At 33.4% G+C, this 18,811-nt stretch overlaps 1 protein-coding gene across 5 annotated transcripts in view; it reads right to left on the bottom strand.

Moving 5' to 3' along the window:
* The window catches only part of SSBP2 (single stranded DNA binding protein 2), a 360,390-nt gene that overhangs the window by 204,983 nt on the left and 136,596 nt on the right, over nt 1-18,811 (bottom strand). For all 5 annotated transcript variants that reach the window (XM_079145559.1, XM_079145558.1, XM_079145556.1 and 2 more), the window contains exons 3-4: nt 17,782-17,843; nt 4,127-4,211 (exon numbers count right to left, since the gene is read on the bottom strand). In XM_079145559.1, the coding sequence (XP_079001685.1) occupies nt 4,127-4,211; nt 17,782-17,843 (147 nt within the window). The remainder of the gene's footprint in view (nt 1-4,126; nt 4,212-17,781; nt 17,844-18,811) is intronic.

Raw genomic sequence — 18,811 nt, 5'->3', positions numbered from 1 at the left:
AGAATAGAAGTTCAGAAGATTAGACAACGAGGAATAGAAGGGAAGGAGCGAGGATAGGAAAAGAAAATGCAGTGGAATGAATCTGACATAATTTTCCTGTACACACATGAAAAAACACAATGAATCCCACCATCATATACATCCATAAGAATGGGATCCTAACTAGAATAATATATATTCCATGCTTATATAATTATATCAAAACAGATTCTGCTGTAATGATAACTAAAAATAACCAATAAATTTTTAAAAATTAAAAAGTCCAAAGCCAAATATGTTTCTGGAATTATAATTACAAAACCAACATTAAAAACTATAGAATGAAGGATATGTTTTGGTGAGGATGTGGAGAAAAGGGAACCCTGTACACTACTGGCATAAATGTAAACTGGTGCAACCACTATGAAAAACAGTGTGATGATTTCTTGAAAAACTAAAAATAGATTTAACATTTGATCCAGCAATCCCACTTCTAGGTATATATTCAAAGAAACTGAATATCCAAGAAATATCCAATGTCCACTGCAGATCATTCATAATAGCCAATAGAGAATCAACCTAAGCATCTATGGATGGATAAATCACTAAAACAAAAAAAAAAAAATGTAGTATGTGTACACAATAGAATAATATTCAGACTTGAAAAGAAAGCAAATCCTGCCATTTGCAACAACATGAATGAAACTAGAAGACATGTTAAGCTAAAGAAGCCAGTCACAGAAGAAGAAATACTGTATGACCTTAGTTTTATGTAGAATCTAAAAAAAATCAAACCCAGAAAGTATGGTGATGGTTTGCCATGAACTGAGAAGAGGGAAAAAGAATGAGGTACTGGCCAACATGTATGAAGTCATATAATATAAATTAGTTCTGTACATCTAGTATACAACATTGGGCATATGATTAACAATACTGTATTGTATACTTCAAAAATCACTGAAAGAATTTATTTTATGTTAAGTACCCTTACTGCAAAAGGAAAAACCAAACAAAAATTAGGGGTGGAGAAAACTTTTGAAGATGACTGATAAGTTTATGGCATTGACTGTGTGGATGGTGGCATAGCTGTATACGTATTGCCAAACATATCAAATTATATTTATATTACTTATCTATAGCTTTTTGTAAGTCAATAACACTTAAACAAAGTGATTAAAAATAAAAGATAGTTAAAAATTTATCTGTTTAGTTTATAAATATCTCTCAGTATGTATACCTGCTAAAAAACACAAATGTCTTTCATGAGAAAAGCTAAATGTCTATGTATATAATATGGTTATAGTAAAAATATATGACCACTTTACAATTTAAATTTTTTTTCTAAGTTTTTATTTTCCAATTTCAAAAGAGAACTCATCAAAAGATGAAACACAATCTGTCTTAAAGTAACTTTTCTAGATACAAAATATTAATGATTTAGAAATTATATAAATATGTAGAAAAATAAAAATCATACATAATCCAAATATTCAAAAATAGTCACTTAAGCATTTTAGCCTATTTTTAATGAAAAGGATTACTCATTACTTATCTCATTTTGTCCCCAATATATCTTTAAAAAATTTAATTTGTCATTATGTAATCAGTCATATAGATAAACACTATGTCCTGGGCCCCAACTTAGGAAAAAGTTAACTAAAATAACAAGACTAAATTTCAGGAAATCCTTTTGAAACATATAAGGATTTATACATGCACTAGGTATTCTTCTATTCTGAAGAACACAGCTATTAAAGGAAATATTTTTCAGAATGCTTTCTTGAGAACTACCTTAAAATTCAATAGGTAAACATATTAGTTACCCTTTTAGATACATTCCAAAATGAACTCTAGTGCAGGAAGATAACATTCTAAAATTTTACCAAAATCATATTGCTTGTTCCTATATCTTTCCCATTTTCTTCCCCAGGATTTTAAAACTTCTATATTTATATATTACATTGCTCATTTTCAAATATTATCTACTAATCATAATTTAGGAAATCTCCATGAAAATTAGCATGAAAGTGAGCTATAGGAAATAAATGTATTTCTAAAAAACCAATTTTGATATAAGGTTATGTAAGTCAAACTTTATCTTTTTACCAATCCCTGATTTTGAAAATCAGGAATATATTAGTACTGGAAAGAAGTTGGCTGGAAGATTTCATAAAAGTGCCATGTAAGAATAAATTGAATCTCTTAAAACTAAAAATGTAAAATTAAATACTTCATAAACTGTGCTAATACTCATACTGTGCTATAAAATCCAATACTAAATTTTTTCTAAACTCTACTTTTCTAGGACCAAATTGCAAGGTAAAAAGTTGTTCTTACTTTAAATTCTACTCAATTTCACACCTACCTTTGGCCAATGTTCATTTTCAAAAACTTCAAAAGATTAAGTGAATTTCTAAACCTAGTAAGTATGAATACTGTTTGAAATTTTGAAAATGACTTTTGAATGCAAAGATGATAATGATGAAGATGAAACTGATCATGACAATGTTATAATTTATCTATTTCTAGAAGAAGCTACTAAATTAGTTCAATAGTCCCCATAAAATCTCCATAGTGAAAAGCAAGATTTATCTTTCTATACAAAGGAATTTTGAGAAAATATTTATATAATTAATTTATTAAATTGTACATTGTCAAATATTATGCCTCTTTTAAAAGTAGAACACTGATACTATTTAATATCACACAATTGTTAAAATTAGTAGGTATGTTAAAAAACAACTCCTCCTGTGACTGACTGACTAATGAGCCAAATCTAGTAGGCATGTGTTTCTTAGTCTAAAGAATAGATGAGATGGGGGACCCCACTCAATCCAAATTCCTTATACTCCTCATGGTTGGGTCCCTGCTTTACTTTCTGCCATCACCTTAGGGCAAGAAAAGCAAAATAACATTGTACAGATAAACACTGGGCCCTGACTTATCTATTTCCTACTTTTTCTTTATGTGCAGTAGAATCCCTTTCATATGCCTTATGCCCAAGAGCTACTGTTTAGTACATGTCAAGCTTATAAGTACAATCAATATCAGATGAGGTAATCACAAGCAATTAAGTTAGTACAGATTTAAAGAACTACACAGTCCCTGCCAGGTGCCCAAGATTTTCATTCCTCTTAAATCTGCATACTTGCCCCCCTGCTACTTTGGAGGGTTATAGTTCTTCTAGCCAATTCAACTCTTAGGTCTAAGACTGAATTATTTCCTTTAGAAGAACAAAGTCTTTTTTTTTTTTTTTTCTTTTGAGACCTAGTTCTGATTTTTAAGGATTTTTGCACAAAATGATGCTTCCTTCTGCCAACTAGACAAGTATCCCTCTAGTTAAGTAATAGATGCTTGCTATCAGATATTTCCCCAGGTCCCCACCCCAATTCTACTTCTAAAAAAGAGAACTAAATTCCTCCATCCCAAATTCAATCTGTCCTTCTTTTATGGTCTCCTCTATCAACAGTGTTTTCCAGTCCCTCTGCATTACCATTTCCTCATTCATACATGCAATTTTTCCCTACAGAAAATTCTCCATGTTGTTTTCCTTTCTTTTTCCACCATTCTACTTCCTGATATAATCAACTTTCTAAAATTATTATCTGACATTCCTCAAGAATTTTTTTTAAATCACATTTTTATTTTTATCTGGAATCTTCTGCTTTCTTGTTTGATATTTCCTTTAAATCCATGATAAATTTTATTTGGAGAATTGAATTCAGTGGCAGGAACAGTCTTTTTTTGCAAAAAGAGAATAAAATGTGTGTGTGTGTGTGTGTGTGTGTTTAAAAATTATATGCAAAAGAGGAGTAATCATTTACAGAAATCCTACCATAAATTTCTTTGGAGGATAAAGAATTACCATTTCATTTTTATAAATCTGATATTTCACAAATCAGACATGCTTAACAATAAGAAATACTTTCACAGCTAGTAGTTAGGCCTACTCTTTATCCTAAGCTTCAACACGTCTCAAGTATACCTTTGTATTTCATTTTTAAATTATAAGGCTATTTTTCAAGGAAAAAAAAAAAAAAAGAACATTCAATTTCTTAAGTGCCAAGACAAAATAATAGATGACCCTAAGCATTTGGGTTTAAAAGGAAATTGACAATATAAGTTTGTAAAGCTCATTTTCACTTACATAATCATGGAAGGCTTTTGCTTCACTTGAGTGTTCACATGTTTCCCGTCTCTCTGGAGCTGCACAGTAGAGATCCCAAAATACACTAAAAAAGTAATTATGGTAACATTAAGAAAATCATGTAATGCTAACATGAGAAATCAAAATTCTAAATGTATAAGACACATTATTCCTCATATAAATTTTTTTTTTTATTCATGACAAGTATTTCTTTTTAAGATTTGAATTCAGGCAAAAGCATTTCATACAATAATCAGGTAACATGCAACACCTTTCAGAAATGCTAAATAAGATTTTTCTATAGGGATAAAATTATTTTACATCAGCCACCCCCACTCCCACCCCTAGTGGTACTAGGGATTAAACTCAGTTCCTTGCAAAAAAAAAAAAATTAAAAAACTTTCATTCTTAAAATTGGTTATTAAATTATACTTGACTGAGGTAAATATGATATTTTTCAATTTTCCCATGAAATTGGAAATGGAAACAGTAATACCCTAATTTAATTATTAAGGAATAAAGTGGTACATTAATTTTTTCCAAGATAATATTCTTCTCCAACTCATAGGTCAATACTCTGACCATTAAAGTACATTGGTCAAACAAATATATTTTCTTAAAATATCCTCTTCTTTTCCTTGAAATTAACAAAGTAGTTAGTAATTTTGAAAATAAAATGATTCATTCTAACTTCTTTTCTTTTTCTCATTTCAAAAAAGGTTCTGCTTCTTACAAAACACAAGGCTCTGATCATCTTTCCATCTATCAAATTAATAATAAGCATGAGCAAGGGATTCAAAAGTCAGGAAAGCAAATAGTTTGAAGTATTGGTCATAAGGCAATTATAATAATCAATAAAATTATTTTATTTCACATTTCCAATTCTATAGAAGTGAGAAGTAGGGTAAGCCAAGTGGTCAAGAACAAAGATATCAGAGTAGAAAATTTCTGAGAAAGAAGCCAGTTCTGCAGATCACCAAAAAAGAGAGCCTTTAAGCAAGTGGTTTAAACTGATCAGAAACACAATTTTCTCCCCTCTAAAGTGGAATTTTTGAGACGATTAATTTATATATCATAATCACAGTGCCTGACATATAATAAGCTTCTCATTAATAATATCATCAATACTATAATTAGCTTGCAAAAAGTTTAAAATCATGTATTTTAAGGCAAGTCCCTATAATAAGGGCTCAGATAATGACAGTGCAATGAAATTTGGTAAAATGAATCTAAAATTTGTTTGACCTCTGAAGACTCATTTAGTCTGGATCTCTCTCTCCTCCACTAAGGAGAAAATATTTTGTAGAGATAATAACTCAAAGTAAGTTTACAATTAATTCAGTAAAATAAGATGAAAAATGAAAGATTTGAGTACTGCCATAATTTCCTTTAATGCTTTCATTATTTCCTTTTCTATTAAATGGAAAGAAAATCCATTCTTTCTTTATTAAATTTCTACAAAAATCCAGACATACAAAGAAGATACTAAAGAGAAAAATAATTTAAGTAAATTTCAATATTATTAAGAAGGTGAAAGTTAAAGTTGTAGTTGGTGTCCAACAGCCCTACTAGGAAAAAGAGCTAACACTCAAACATATTCAAGGATACAGTTAAAAGTCTTCTATTTGGATCAGTGTTATGAATCATATTATATTGCAATTACTTGTTTTCATGTTCCTAAGGAATTTCAAAGCTTTTAAAACCAAACTTTTTAATGTAGCCTTTAAATTATACTTAGATTAATAATAGAATATTATATCTAATATTAGGGAACAGTTTAATATCCCTTCTTGGTCCTTAATTTTCTACCAAGTATCCTTAGAACTCTCCTGGAAATTATTTGAATATATTACTGTTAAAAGATTGTCTTAAACAATGAGCTCAAGGGAAAATAATTTTTTTATTGAGTATGTCATAAAAGTTATTAAATATTAGAAATGATTATTTATACATATATAATTAAACATTCATCTTAGAATATTAACATTGCTCTACTTTTATTTTTAAGTTTGCCTTATGAGATTAGTGTTAGAGGTCAAAAGTTTACAAGTTTGAATTTAGAGATAATAAAACAAGCAGTGTGGAGATTCCTTGGAAAACTTGGAATGGAACCACAATTTGACCCAGCTATCCCACTCCTTGGCCTATAACCAAAGGATTTAAAATCAGCATACTACAGAGATACAGCAACATCAATGTTCATAGCTGCTCAATTCACCATAGCCAGACTATGGAACCAACCTAGATGCCCTTCAGTTGATGAATGGATAAAGAAACTGTGGTATATATATATACAATGGAATATTACTCAGCCATAAAGAATGATAAAATTATGGCATTTGCAGGCAAATGGATGAAATTGGAGAATATCATGCTAAGTAAGATAAGCCAATCTCAAAAAACCAAAGGGCAAATGATCTCGCTGATAAGTGGATGATGACACATAATGGGGGGTGGGAGGGATTAGTGTTATGGTTAGGGAGGGGCAAGAATGGAGAAGGACTGTATAGAGGGAAAAGAGGGGTGGGAGGGGTGGGGGGGAAGGGAAAAAATAACAGAATGAATCAAACAACATTACCCTATGTAAATTTATGATTACACAAATGGTACGCCTTTACTCCATGTACAGAGAAACAACATGTATCCCATTTGTTTACAATTAAAAAAAAAAAGTCAGGAAATTAAACATTGATATCTTACTATTTATACATACAAATGTTAACCAACCTTGTATTCTTAGAATAAACTCCATACTGACAAAAAATAAATAAATAAATAAAACAATACAAATAATAAATTTATGTGTTATTTCTGAGAACTCCATATTATTTACATATACTCTTCTTTAACAAAAGTAAAGAAATTGTCTTTTAAAAACTTTATCCATTGCAAGCCCTGTTCTAGGTCTCATCTTGTAATGTCTAAGACATGTATACATTCTTTTCTGTGCATTCACAATCTCTTTTCCATCAGTTAAAGATCCATACAGACTTCACCAGTAAGGTATAAGATAAGAGGAGATTAAAGAATACTCATATAAACAAGGCAAATCTTCAACTTAAAAAAACAACTCTACTCATTAGAAGAGTTTTGTAATTAAATCCATAATAATCTTAAGATATATGTCATGAAACTTAAAAAATAAAATTAATAAAAATCAAATATGGACAAACTTATTTTTAGTGCTAGGACATTAAGGTTTGAACACATTTTATGTATTTCATAAGCATCTGTATGTTCTTATCTCTAAGTGTTACAGGTGGAAAAGATATTTCAAAATCTTGTCTTTTCTAGAAAGTTCAATCATGTTTGGCCTCAGTAATACGCACCATATAGTATAATTGCTACAATATCATTCTAATATTTGAAAACAATTAGCTACATCACATCAACAATAATAACAAAAGATCAAAGCACATTATTTTAGTCTACAATCCACAATTAATTCATGCTTGGCTTTGTGGGAGAATAGAAAATCACTTACCTTTTACAGTCTCATTTTGTATTTTATAAAAATAAGCAGGTTAAAAACCTATGAAGGCTTTGTGAACTAAAAAAAAACACAAAAAACTATAAACTATTTTTTCTTCTAATACTCTATCAAATTTGCATTAAATAACTAGTCTATATAATGTTATGCCATATACTATCCAAGAAAAAAACAGACATGTATTCAATGGCACATATATGACTGTGAATCCAAAACAAATGACGAGTTGAACTAAAAATTGCTCAACTGCCTAAAACACCAAAACGAAGAAGTTACATTTTATTAAGTCATTAAAGTTCCACAGATATTATGGACAAATGCTTATAGCTCACATTATGACAATGTGATGATTACCACATGAAAATACAGACTTTCTCAAGAGGAAGAATTGTGTTTTTTAGTAGGTTTATAGTAAAACTTGATTTGTCCATTGGAGAGGTTTTATTGATATTAGTGAACTACTCTGAAAAACCACTCAACTTGTTCCTTGCTTCCTAAGAGGGCCAAGAGCAAAAACTTCTGAATCTCCATAAACACAGACTGTTGTCTTCAATCACAGATTCACAAAGGGGCTTCTCAATTCCTCTAATCCCTACATTTACTAAGCTCGAAAGCAACATATTATCTTTGAAATGCAGTGAATTCATCATCACACAAAATGCTTTAGATTTATACAGCATCTTTATTCCTAAGTGGAAACAAGTAAAAAATCTGCATTTTACAAACAAAAACAAAAGAGAAGCAAAATTTACAAATTATTAAAATCTTTGGTCTTATATAATTATTATTAAAATCATCCCTGCATAAGTCAACATAAAACATAGCATTCACAAATTGATTAGTCTCATTCTAACACTGCTTTCCCTTTGATTCCCAAAGATGTTAATAAAAGTGACTTACCTAGCTATTCATAACTCAAGGGAATATAGAAAGCAAAATGGTTGTAATGGAAGTCTAACAAGGGTGAATAAACATGCAAGATGTGTTCCATAAAATGAGAAGCTAATATAATTATATGTTTTATGCCACTAGTCAGATCTAGGATTTCCTGAAAATTAAAAATTAAAAAATGAAAACCCTGTGGAACAGGGCAATTTTTCTGTGGAACAAGTCATGTTTTGTTAAGTTCAAGTTTTAATGGCTAAGGAAGTCATTTCTCTCTGACTGGCCCCAAAATACATCAGTGAATATTAGTTGCTCAAAAGTCCTACTATACTTTGGATCTGGAATGTCTTCCAGAGATCCAAGATGGCGGACTAGAGGGAGGCTGCGTTCCTTGTCGCTCCCCAACGCCGGATCCAAGCAGAGGACATCTGTTTCTCGGTGAGGCAGTTTTTGCTGCTTATCGATCCCCTGGTGTTTTACCCATTTGTCTGCTGTGATGACCTGCAGTCTGCCAGCATATCGTCGCCTTTTTTGAGAGCAGACTGCTCACTGTCAGGTGTCTATCATCCGCCATTTGCCTGCCTCTCGCCTGTCCATCACCTGCCTTACTCCTATCCATCACCCAAAGCTCGAGGTTCACCTCCCAATCGTCCAACAACAGTCAGCAAACTGATCGCCAACAGCCAGTGGAGAATCAGCTGCCTGCTGCTGCCTGGAAGTTCACTGTTACAGTACCTGCAGGTTTGATTACAAGTGGCTGCTGCCATTTTGAGACAACAGCCAGGCCCCGTAGGACCCCTGGCCGGACTGACTGAGCTCCATCTCCAGGATCTCTCAGCCCCACCGATCACTCCCTGCCTCTGGGCTCCTCACATCATCTGACTGCTCCCTGCTGCCAGGACCTCCAGACCAACTGGAATGTCTTCCAAAGGCCCATAAGACTTAATCTCCAGCGTGGTACTTTTTTAGAGGTGGTGGTAACTTTAAGAGGTGGACTTTAGCAACGGGTTTTCCAGTCATTGGGAGTGTGTCCTTGAAGGGGACAGAGGGACCCCAGTACTTCTCTTCCTCTTTCTCCTTCTTTTGTGTCCCAGTCATTAAGTGAAAGGGTTACTCTACCATGAGCTCCTGTATGGTAGATGAGGGAACTGAGACTGAGAAAAGTTAAATAATTTGCCTAAAGTCACAGAGTCAGAAATACAACTGGGCTTGAATATTTTTTCCCCAGTTCTGAGTCTTGAATCCAAGTCTCACACATGCTGGGCAAGTGCTTTACTATTAAGCTTTACCTCCAACCCCTTTTAAATTTTTATTTTAAGGCAGGATCTTGCTAAATTGCTGAGGCTGGCCTTGAACTTGTGATCATTCCTGCCTCAGCTCACAAGGACTGAACGACCTCCAAAACTGTGAGTCAAAAAAATCTTTTCTCTTTTAAAGTTGATTGCCTCAAGAATTTGTTACAGTAATAGAAAAGTGACTAACACAATATCTATTGAAGAAAAACATTTATTCATAGGTGGTTTTGTTTAAAATATGCATGTGCCTGCTCTTCACCTTCACAACTTTCACATATGTGTACATCTGTTATTCCTTAGGACTCCTTAATACTTTTTCAACTGAAAGCATTAAATCTTGTTCCACTATCACAAATGTCTGCAACCCTCCTGAATTAATAATAAATTCATATTTTAAAGTATGACCAAAAATAGTTAACATGTATTCAGTATGTATAAAATTCAAGCATCATATATTAAGCATTATATATTTAGCATTTGATCTTCCTAATTAGTATCCCCATTTTATAGATGAGGGAACTGAGACTGAGAAAAGTTCAATAATTTGCCTAAAGTCACAGAGTCAGAAATACAACTGGGCTTGAATATTTTTTCCCCAGTTCTGAGTCTTGAATCCAAGTCTCACACATGCTGGGCAAGTGCTTTACTATTAAGCTTTACCTCCAACCCCTTTTAAATTTTTATTTTAAGGCAGGATCTTGCTAAATTGCTGAGGCTGGCCTTGAACTTGTGATCATTCCTGCCTCAGCTCACAAGTTGCTGGAAGTAGCTGGGATTACAGGTGTGCACTGCCAATATCCTGGCACATCTCTCTTTTTTATTTTATTTGAGATAGGGTCTCACTAAGTTGCCTCAAACTTTTGATCCTGTCTCTGCCTCCTGCGTATAGTTGAGAATACAGACCTGTGCCACAGATCCTGGCTTGAGCTTTCTAATAATTACATTATTTTGCTTCAAATGTGAGTATGGTAGTGTCCATATTTCAATGATCTTTATTCTGAGTATAGACAGATTTATACAACTCTGGAAATCTGAACAGCATTAGCTATTAAAAAATTTGTCCCAGATGAGACAGCAAGCACTGTTATCCTACCTTTGACCCTCAGACTTTTAACTCATTTCCTGAGTATCCTATGGCAACCACTAGCCCTAGCCTACTTTACATGCAATTGCCAGTGATCTATGGATGCCTCAATAGACAGAACTCAGGAGAGAAAACTTTTCTGAGTCTCTTTTTTATATACACTTCCTGGAATCTGCCATTCATGATACTCAAAAAGGATATGCTACAAAAGTCATATTTATAATAGTGGGTCACTGATTTCACCTCTGTGATTAATAAATACTATCTGTCATGGGATGAGTTCTGATTACAATTCAGGAAACTTCAGTTTTTCTAAATTTGACCTGGAACAAATAGTTCTGTTACAACTTAATTTCTTTAAACCAGGTGTGATGATGCACACCTGTAATCCCATCGACTCAGGAGGTTGAGGCAGGAGGATTACAACTTTGAGGCCAGCCTCCGCAACTTAGTAAGGCTCTAAGCAAAGTGAGACTCTGTCTTTAAATTTTAGAAATAAATAAATAAAGGTCTTGGGATGAAGCTCAGTAGTAAAGTGCCTCTAGGTTCAATCCCTACTACCCTCTCCTGAAATTTCTTACTTTATATAAAAAGGGAGAAAACAATATCTGCTATTTTATAGCTTTATATAAATACAAAGAGATATCTCCTTTTTTCCTCACCTCACTGAATAAATATTGCTTTTTTCTCTATAGTCTATTCACCTCAATTCCTTGCTTTCTCTCTTGGTAACACTTTTCTTCCCTTCTTACTCTGATCCTACACAAAACCTATTCAAGGAAAACATACAAGAAGAGTAAGAACCAGTCAGCCAACTATAAATACTATACATTCTAGTGGACCAGCTGACCAACTTTAATGCTATTGCTTTGACATGGTATTTAGTTATTATTAGCCATATCTGAAATTATTCAATCATTAGAAAGCTTAGTACAAGAATTGACTTCAACTGCCAGGTGAAAGAAACTGAATTCTCATGATAATCATACTTATTAGACTATTTTCTCTGCAATTAAACATATTATATGTAGTAGTATGGTATATAGTGTATATATGTATATGTATATGTATAGTATTAATTCATGTCCCTAAAGTTATATTAAAATGTTTTATATTTTTATGTTATTAAATAAAAATGAGGCAAAGTTTTTATAATTAAACTTTAAATGGGAAAATTTGAAAGCCTATATATTTTTTCAATTCCACAAGTTGAAAAGAGTATTAACCTCAGAGGAAAGAAGTTTTTTGGTATTTTTAGTTTTTAAATTATGGAAGAGCTGGAAATTTTTATTGAAGAGTACAAATAGAAAGTAAGTTTTCAAAGGATATTTGATCCAGGTAGAGGAAACAAACTGAAATATGGGAAATTCTATAGCACTGAGTAAGGTACAAACCAGAAAAGAAAAAAGAAGTGATTAGGGAAATCACATCAATAAGAAGAGGGAAAAGCTTCAGTAAGTAATATTATCTACTTTCCTCTATTTTACATCAAAAGCAGAAATTCCCCTTCTGTCCAAAGCATTTGGTTCTCATTTCTTTTGTATTTTATTCTCCTTCTTTGCACATGTATATCTCTCTCTCCTACATCTTCAACCCTTCCCATACTTTTTATTGATTTTTTCCTCTCAATCTGTACACATGATCAAATCTATTCTATCCCCCCACCTCCGCCCAGGATACTGCGGATTAAACCCAGGGCCTTACACAAGCTAGGAAAACAGTCTACCACTGAGCTACATCCTCAACATTTTAAACTTTTATTTTGGGACAGGGTTGCCCAGGCTGGCCTCAAACTTGCAACTGGCCCCAGCCTCCCAAGTAGTGCTGCCATGACCACCAGCTCATTCAAATCTATTCTGTTTTTTAAAAAAAAACTGTTAGGTACTGCTCTGCATAGATCCTGAGAAAACTACACATTCTGTCACACACTTTGACAATTCTTAGACATGCTGAAGCTAAAGATATGAATTATACAAGCCTTCTAAATTTCATGTTCACCACTCCTCTGATACTATTCTCCCTTAGACAACCAAAGTTTACCTTATTTTCCAATTCTGGAAAACGTTTAGACTTTTTTGACTTGTTGTTTTTTTATTATTTACACTTGCTGAGGAATTTGAGTTTAACTGATCAATGTTCTCTTCTGGAAATTCCTTTTCTGGTTCTATACCTTTTTCTCTCCTGATTATTCATGTTCCTCTCTATTCACTTTTCCTTAAGACTCATCTTTATCTGCCATGCTTAAATGTTGATTTTTCCCAGATTTCCATCTCAGGTCCTGCCCTTCTTTGTTGCACTGGACATTTTCATCTATGAACTCCTCATCTGCTGTACAATCTGTGCTAGTCAGTTCCAAACCATTATGTAGCCTTTTCTGAGCTACAGACCTAGATCTCTGGCTTTATGTAGGGCAGTTTTAGCTGAATATCTCAAAATGTAGCCTGTTCAAGTTAAAACCGTCTTCTCCAAAGCTAAGCCTGATAAATTCACTATATTCCTTCACTCAGTGAAAAGCCTCAATGTCTATCCCATCAACCAAATTGAAAACTTGGGAGCTCCTTGTTCACCTCTAAATTATTTGACATTGTTATCTGGGATCTTTTACCTTAATACCTTTCCAATAGACAATTAATTATAAATGCCTTGTAAACTGGTCTCCACCTGTTCTCAACCCTCTTCAATCCATCTCTATGTTGATGCCAAGTGAGTATCTAAAAGTACAAATCTAATCACACCACACACCTTGTTTACAATCTCTTTTTTATAATCTCTGGCCTATAGTCCAAAATCCTTGATGTATCCAAGGACTTCATCATCTGTCTTTTGTCTCAACCTTTAGATTCCATTTTTCCTAATAATGCACCTATAGTTCGATTGGTTCCAAGTGTCATTCCTTGAGTGCATGATCAAATTCCTTGTGAGATTTTATACTAGCTATTCCTCACCCAAAATACCTTTTTCTTATCAGCTTTCATGTCAGCTTAGATTCACTTTATGAAGCCTTTTCTAACCCTTTTTAAAATTGCTCTTGTATTGGTTTTATAACTAGAATATACTTCTATTATAGTACTTTTCATTGTTTATCTCTTCTACTACTAATTGCCTTGAGAGCAGCAGAGTTTTGCACTTTGTAAATACTTGGTAAGGAGGCTTAAATAATAGGACAATTCCAATTTCAAATATCCTGTAAAAAATAGAAGTAACAAAATTGGTCCAACAGTCCCAGTTTGACCAACTGAGCAACCAGTAAGTTCCTGAAGACTACATGTCATCCTAATCATCTAGACTTCAACAGCAACAACAGCTTTCCTGGTAGACGTAAAGAGGGCAAGCATTATTATGGTCCTGAATTCCTAACCTTGATCACAGATTATGAAGCCCATTTCTAAAGAGTTTGGGGGTTAAAAGGTCAAGCATTACTGAATTTAGAACCTGCAGTAATTGCTTCATTATACACAATGATCAGAACAGTTTAGGATTTGGGTTTTTCTAGAACAGTGGATCCATAGCTTTCATCATTTCTCAGAGGAGCCCCTGACCTCAAAATTGTTAAGAATCATTTGTTTATATAGCTGAAGTAGGTACCTCAAAGAGTGTATTAATAGTTTTGTGGAGGAAAACTAAAAACATTAAAATACTGTTCCTACATACTGCACATGTGCTAGATTTAAATAAAACATATAGTATGAAAATATTTGTGTGCTTATTATTTAGAATTTTTTGATATATCCAACTAAGTAAAAAATAGTTACTTTAAACATCAGAGCCATACAGGAAGGGCTCCCCTGAATCCAAGACCCATCATAAAAGGAAAAGCAATGGCAGATTTGATATGAGCCTTTTGACAACTGATAACAAAAAAGCTAGTCAAGCAAATGCAAAAAGCATCTGTAATTTATTATAACCCATCTATAAACTCAGTAATTTATTGTTGACCAACTAGAGTATGAGAATAGGTTATATTTATAAGATAGGTAGTAAAAGAGAAATAGGTTCAAGAATTAAAATTAATGCTATAATGGAAAACTTAAAATTCTCACTGTTAACCCTGGTCCAACAGAGAGAGAAGTCTCAGATGTTTTCTATGCCACTTTACGGAGCTAATTTGAAACATACAAAGTATAAAGGTATCAACAGGTGAAGAGACTCAATGACATTCAGAAAACAGTTAAGAATTTATAATTCAGATCTAGATATCAAAACATTCTATAAAAAATGAGAATTTGATTTTAATAATATCATATAAGAAATCAGTTCTAAGCCCTAGGAAAATAGCACTATGATGATGCTTAACTGTAATGAACTGTTGTTCCAAATACAGGAAGAATTTTCAAGCAAAGGACTGCACCTGTTTCTACCATATGTATGTGAGACAAACAGGGGAAACCCACAACCACAACTGACCAAGTGTGGTTCTATTCACCACAGGACCTAGTAAGGCATGCTTTCAGGAGATTAAAAAGATTATGGCATTAAATGATGTACTAAGTAAACCATATACATGGCACTAGAAAAGAATTTTTGTTTTCTTCTTTTAACGAAGACTCTGAGAGATTAGTGTTCAAGGCACTAAACAGGAAATGCTTCTAATAGAGGAAATGTATTTTTACAAAGCCCTCACGTGTCCATGCTCTACCAATTGCTGCTGCAGAAAAGTCACATACCTGGACACACTGGTGCACTGAACTTATATATACCAACATTAACTAGGCCTTAAACACTGCTTGGCAATGTTTTACACATGCTCCTAGTCATATCTATCTCTATCGCTTGCTTGTTCTTTCTTTCTCTCTCTCTCTCTCTCTCTCTCTCTCTCTCTCTCTCTCTCTCTCTCTCTCTTTCTCTCTCTATGGGGTTATAAATATTTATTTTAACTGTTTTTTTAAGATTATTATTCACTCCTAAAAATTCACCACCACCACCCTCAATGCCCTCAGCAGATATGCTCATATGCTACTTTGTAGACAAAACAAAAGCCACTGGAATTAAGAACCAAATTTCTTACATGTACCCACAAACGTTCCTAGTATGCCCACAAAGCTGACCTCTTCACCAAATCCTGACAATGCTATTTCAAGACTTACATCCCCCACATCCTTCCACTTCTCTTGCTCCTCATTGATTATACACTAGCTCAGGCAACCATTCTCTTCTCACTGAAAGAGTTTTCTAGATACTTCTCTACTTCTGGACTGATTCCTGTTCCATTCATTTTCTACTCTATAGAATTACAATGGTATTGCTAAGATATATTATTCTAAGATGAGTACTCTCCTGCTGGAAAACTTACCTACATGGATTGTAAGTAAATTCAAACTCCCAGTTTGCCTCTCCAGACTCATCCTTAATCACTTATTGCCTCAATTTCCAACACACTGAAATTCTTTCCACTCTTTCTACATGCTATACTCTCTCTACCTACCCCTCTAGTTCCTCAAACATCATAGGATCTAGCCAGAAAATTTCTCTTCTTTATCTCTCCATGTCTCTCTGAATAACTCTTTATACTTAAGGTCTTAGCTTAGATAAAAGCTCCTCCAGGTGAAATGTATTTGGTATGTGCCTAGATGGTATTCTGCATATCCCATAAAACATGTCTTTCTCACTGATTATTAAACAATTTATTTTTTCCCCCAATAGATTCCCATCAACAATAGGGGAAGGATGTGTATCCATTTTATTCACTGGTGTGTCCACAGTACCCAGTATAGCATCTGGTACATACAAGGCACTCAATAAGTATTTGTTGATAGTATGCAATAAATAAATTTTACAAAGTTTGCAAAGAGAAGTTTGCTCAAAGCATGTGAATAAATAAAACTTAAAAGGCATCACTACCATATGGAAGAAATAAAAAAATAAAGATATGAAAGTAATTCTTCAAGACAAACAATAAACAAAATCCATTTGAATATTTCAGGATTGGTTGAGCACAAATCATTTCTCATGAATATGCTTTTACATCTTGAGAAAATCAAGACACTTATTTCAGTACCTGCTTATTTGTAATTTACTACCCTCCTGTTCTTGAAAATTTTTCTTTTGATGGATGGCTATTATTTTGGAATAGGATTGGCCATTCAAATTATTATCTCTCATTCCCAATCCCCGCAAGAGGAAAAGTGATTCAAAGAAGAAACAGGAATGGTGCTCCACAGTTTACGATTACCTATATAGTGGTCTAGCATTATGACAGTTTGATAGCCCACTTTACCAACAGCAACCTTATAGCTAGTCAGTGAGCAGAGAATCAAGAAAAGTATCATCCTCATTGGCCACTGCAAATAAAGAAAGGAAATCTGCTATAGACAGAATAATATATCTCCTCCAAATTCATATGTTGAAGTCCTAACTCTCCAAGTGATGGTATTTGGAGAGTTTGGAAGATAATTACATTTGATTGTGGTCACAAAGGTAAGGCCTTCCTTATGGGATTAGTGCCCTTGTAAGAAGAGACACAAAAAAACTTGCTTTCTTTCTCTCCCCCTACCATGTAAAGACATAGTGAGAAGGTGACTTTACACAAGACAAAAAAGAGGGTCCCCATTAAAAACCAGTTGTTCTGGCACCTTAATCTTAGACTTCTGGCCTCCAGATTCTGCTTAAGCCATTCATTCTATGATATTTTGTTATGGCAGTCCTAACAAACAAATACAATAATCATACTTACAGTTGGAAATTCCACATAGTGGTTTCAATTCCATCTTGACTAAATAGTAACATATTTAAGTCAAAAAACACTAATGCTGGTTTTGAGTTTTGTATTTTAAAAGTGTTTGCTTTCAAATAACAATTTTGGAAAGTAAAAATTAAAAGCGAAGCAAACAATAATAAACAAGTATGGTGAAAGCCTGCCGGAATGCATTATAAACGTAGTAAAAATGGAATAAAAGATACTTACCACCACCAAGAATGTAAGAATCCTGGTGGTTCCCCCAATGTGATGTTTTTTTCCCATCTTATCTAAAATGAATAAAAGAGATATTAAATACTTTCCTAATAATTTTCTCCATACATATTACAAAGCAATATTTTTCCCATTTTAAAAGGTACAGGGCCTCTGTTTTAGTGCCAAAGTCCTTGATCCACTTTAGGTTGATTTTTGTGCAGGTAAGAGACAGAGATTTAATTTCATTTTGCTACATATGTATTTTCAGTTTTCCCAGCACCATTTGTTGAATAGGCTGTCTTTTCTCCAATGCATGTTTTTGGAGCCTTTGTCTAGTATGAAATAACCAAACAGAGACCCTGCACCTAATAGAAAAAAAAGTAGGCCAAATCTTCATCATGTTGGTTTAGGACCTGACTTCTTTAACAAGACTCCTAAAGTGTAAGAAGTAAAATCAAGAATCAATAAATGAAATGGATTCAAACTACAAAGGTTCTTTCAGCAAAGGAAATAATAACATGAAGGAGAGCCTACAGAATGGGAGAAAATCTTCACCACGTGCACCTCGGATAGAACACTAAACTCCAGGATATATAAAGAACTCAAAAAACTTAACACCAGAAAAACAAATAACCCAATCAATAAATGTGCTAAGGAATTGAACAGACACTACACAGAAGAAATACAATAAATCAACAAACATGAAAAAAATGTTCATCATCTCTAGCAATTAGAGAAATGCAAATCAAAACTAAGATTTCATCTCTCTACAGTCAGAATGGCAATGATCAAGAATACAAGCAATAGTAAGTGTTGGTGAGGATGTGGGGAAAAAGGTACACTCATACATTGCTAGTGGGACTGCAAATTGGTGCAATCACTATGGAAAGTAATATGGAGATTCCTCAGAAAACTTGGAATGAAACCACCATTTGACCCACTATCTCAGCTCCTCAGTTTATACCCAAAAGACTAAAAATCAGCTTACTATAGTGATGCAGCCACTTGAATGTTTATAGCAGCTCAATTCACAATAGTTAGA

Source organism: Sciurus vulgaris, assembly GCF_902686455.1.
Source record: "Sciurus vulgaris genome assembly, chromosome: 6".
NCBI classification, from domain to species: Eukaryota; Metazoa; Chordata; class Mammalia; order Rodentia; family Sciuridae; genus Sciurus; species Sciurus vulgaris.
This window is presented reverse-complemented; position numbering and strand designations above follow the sequence as displayed.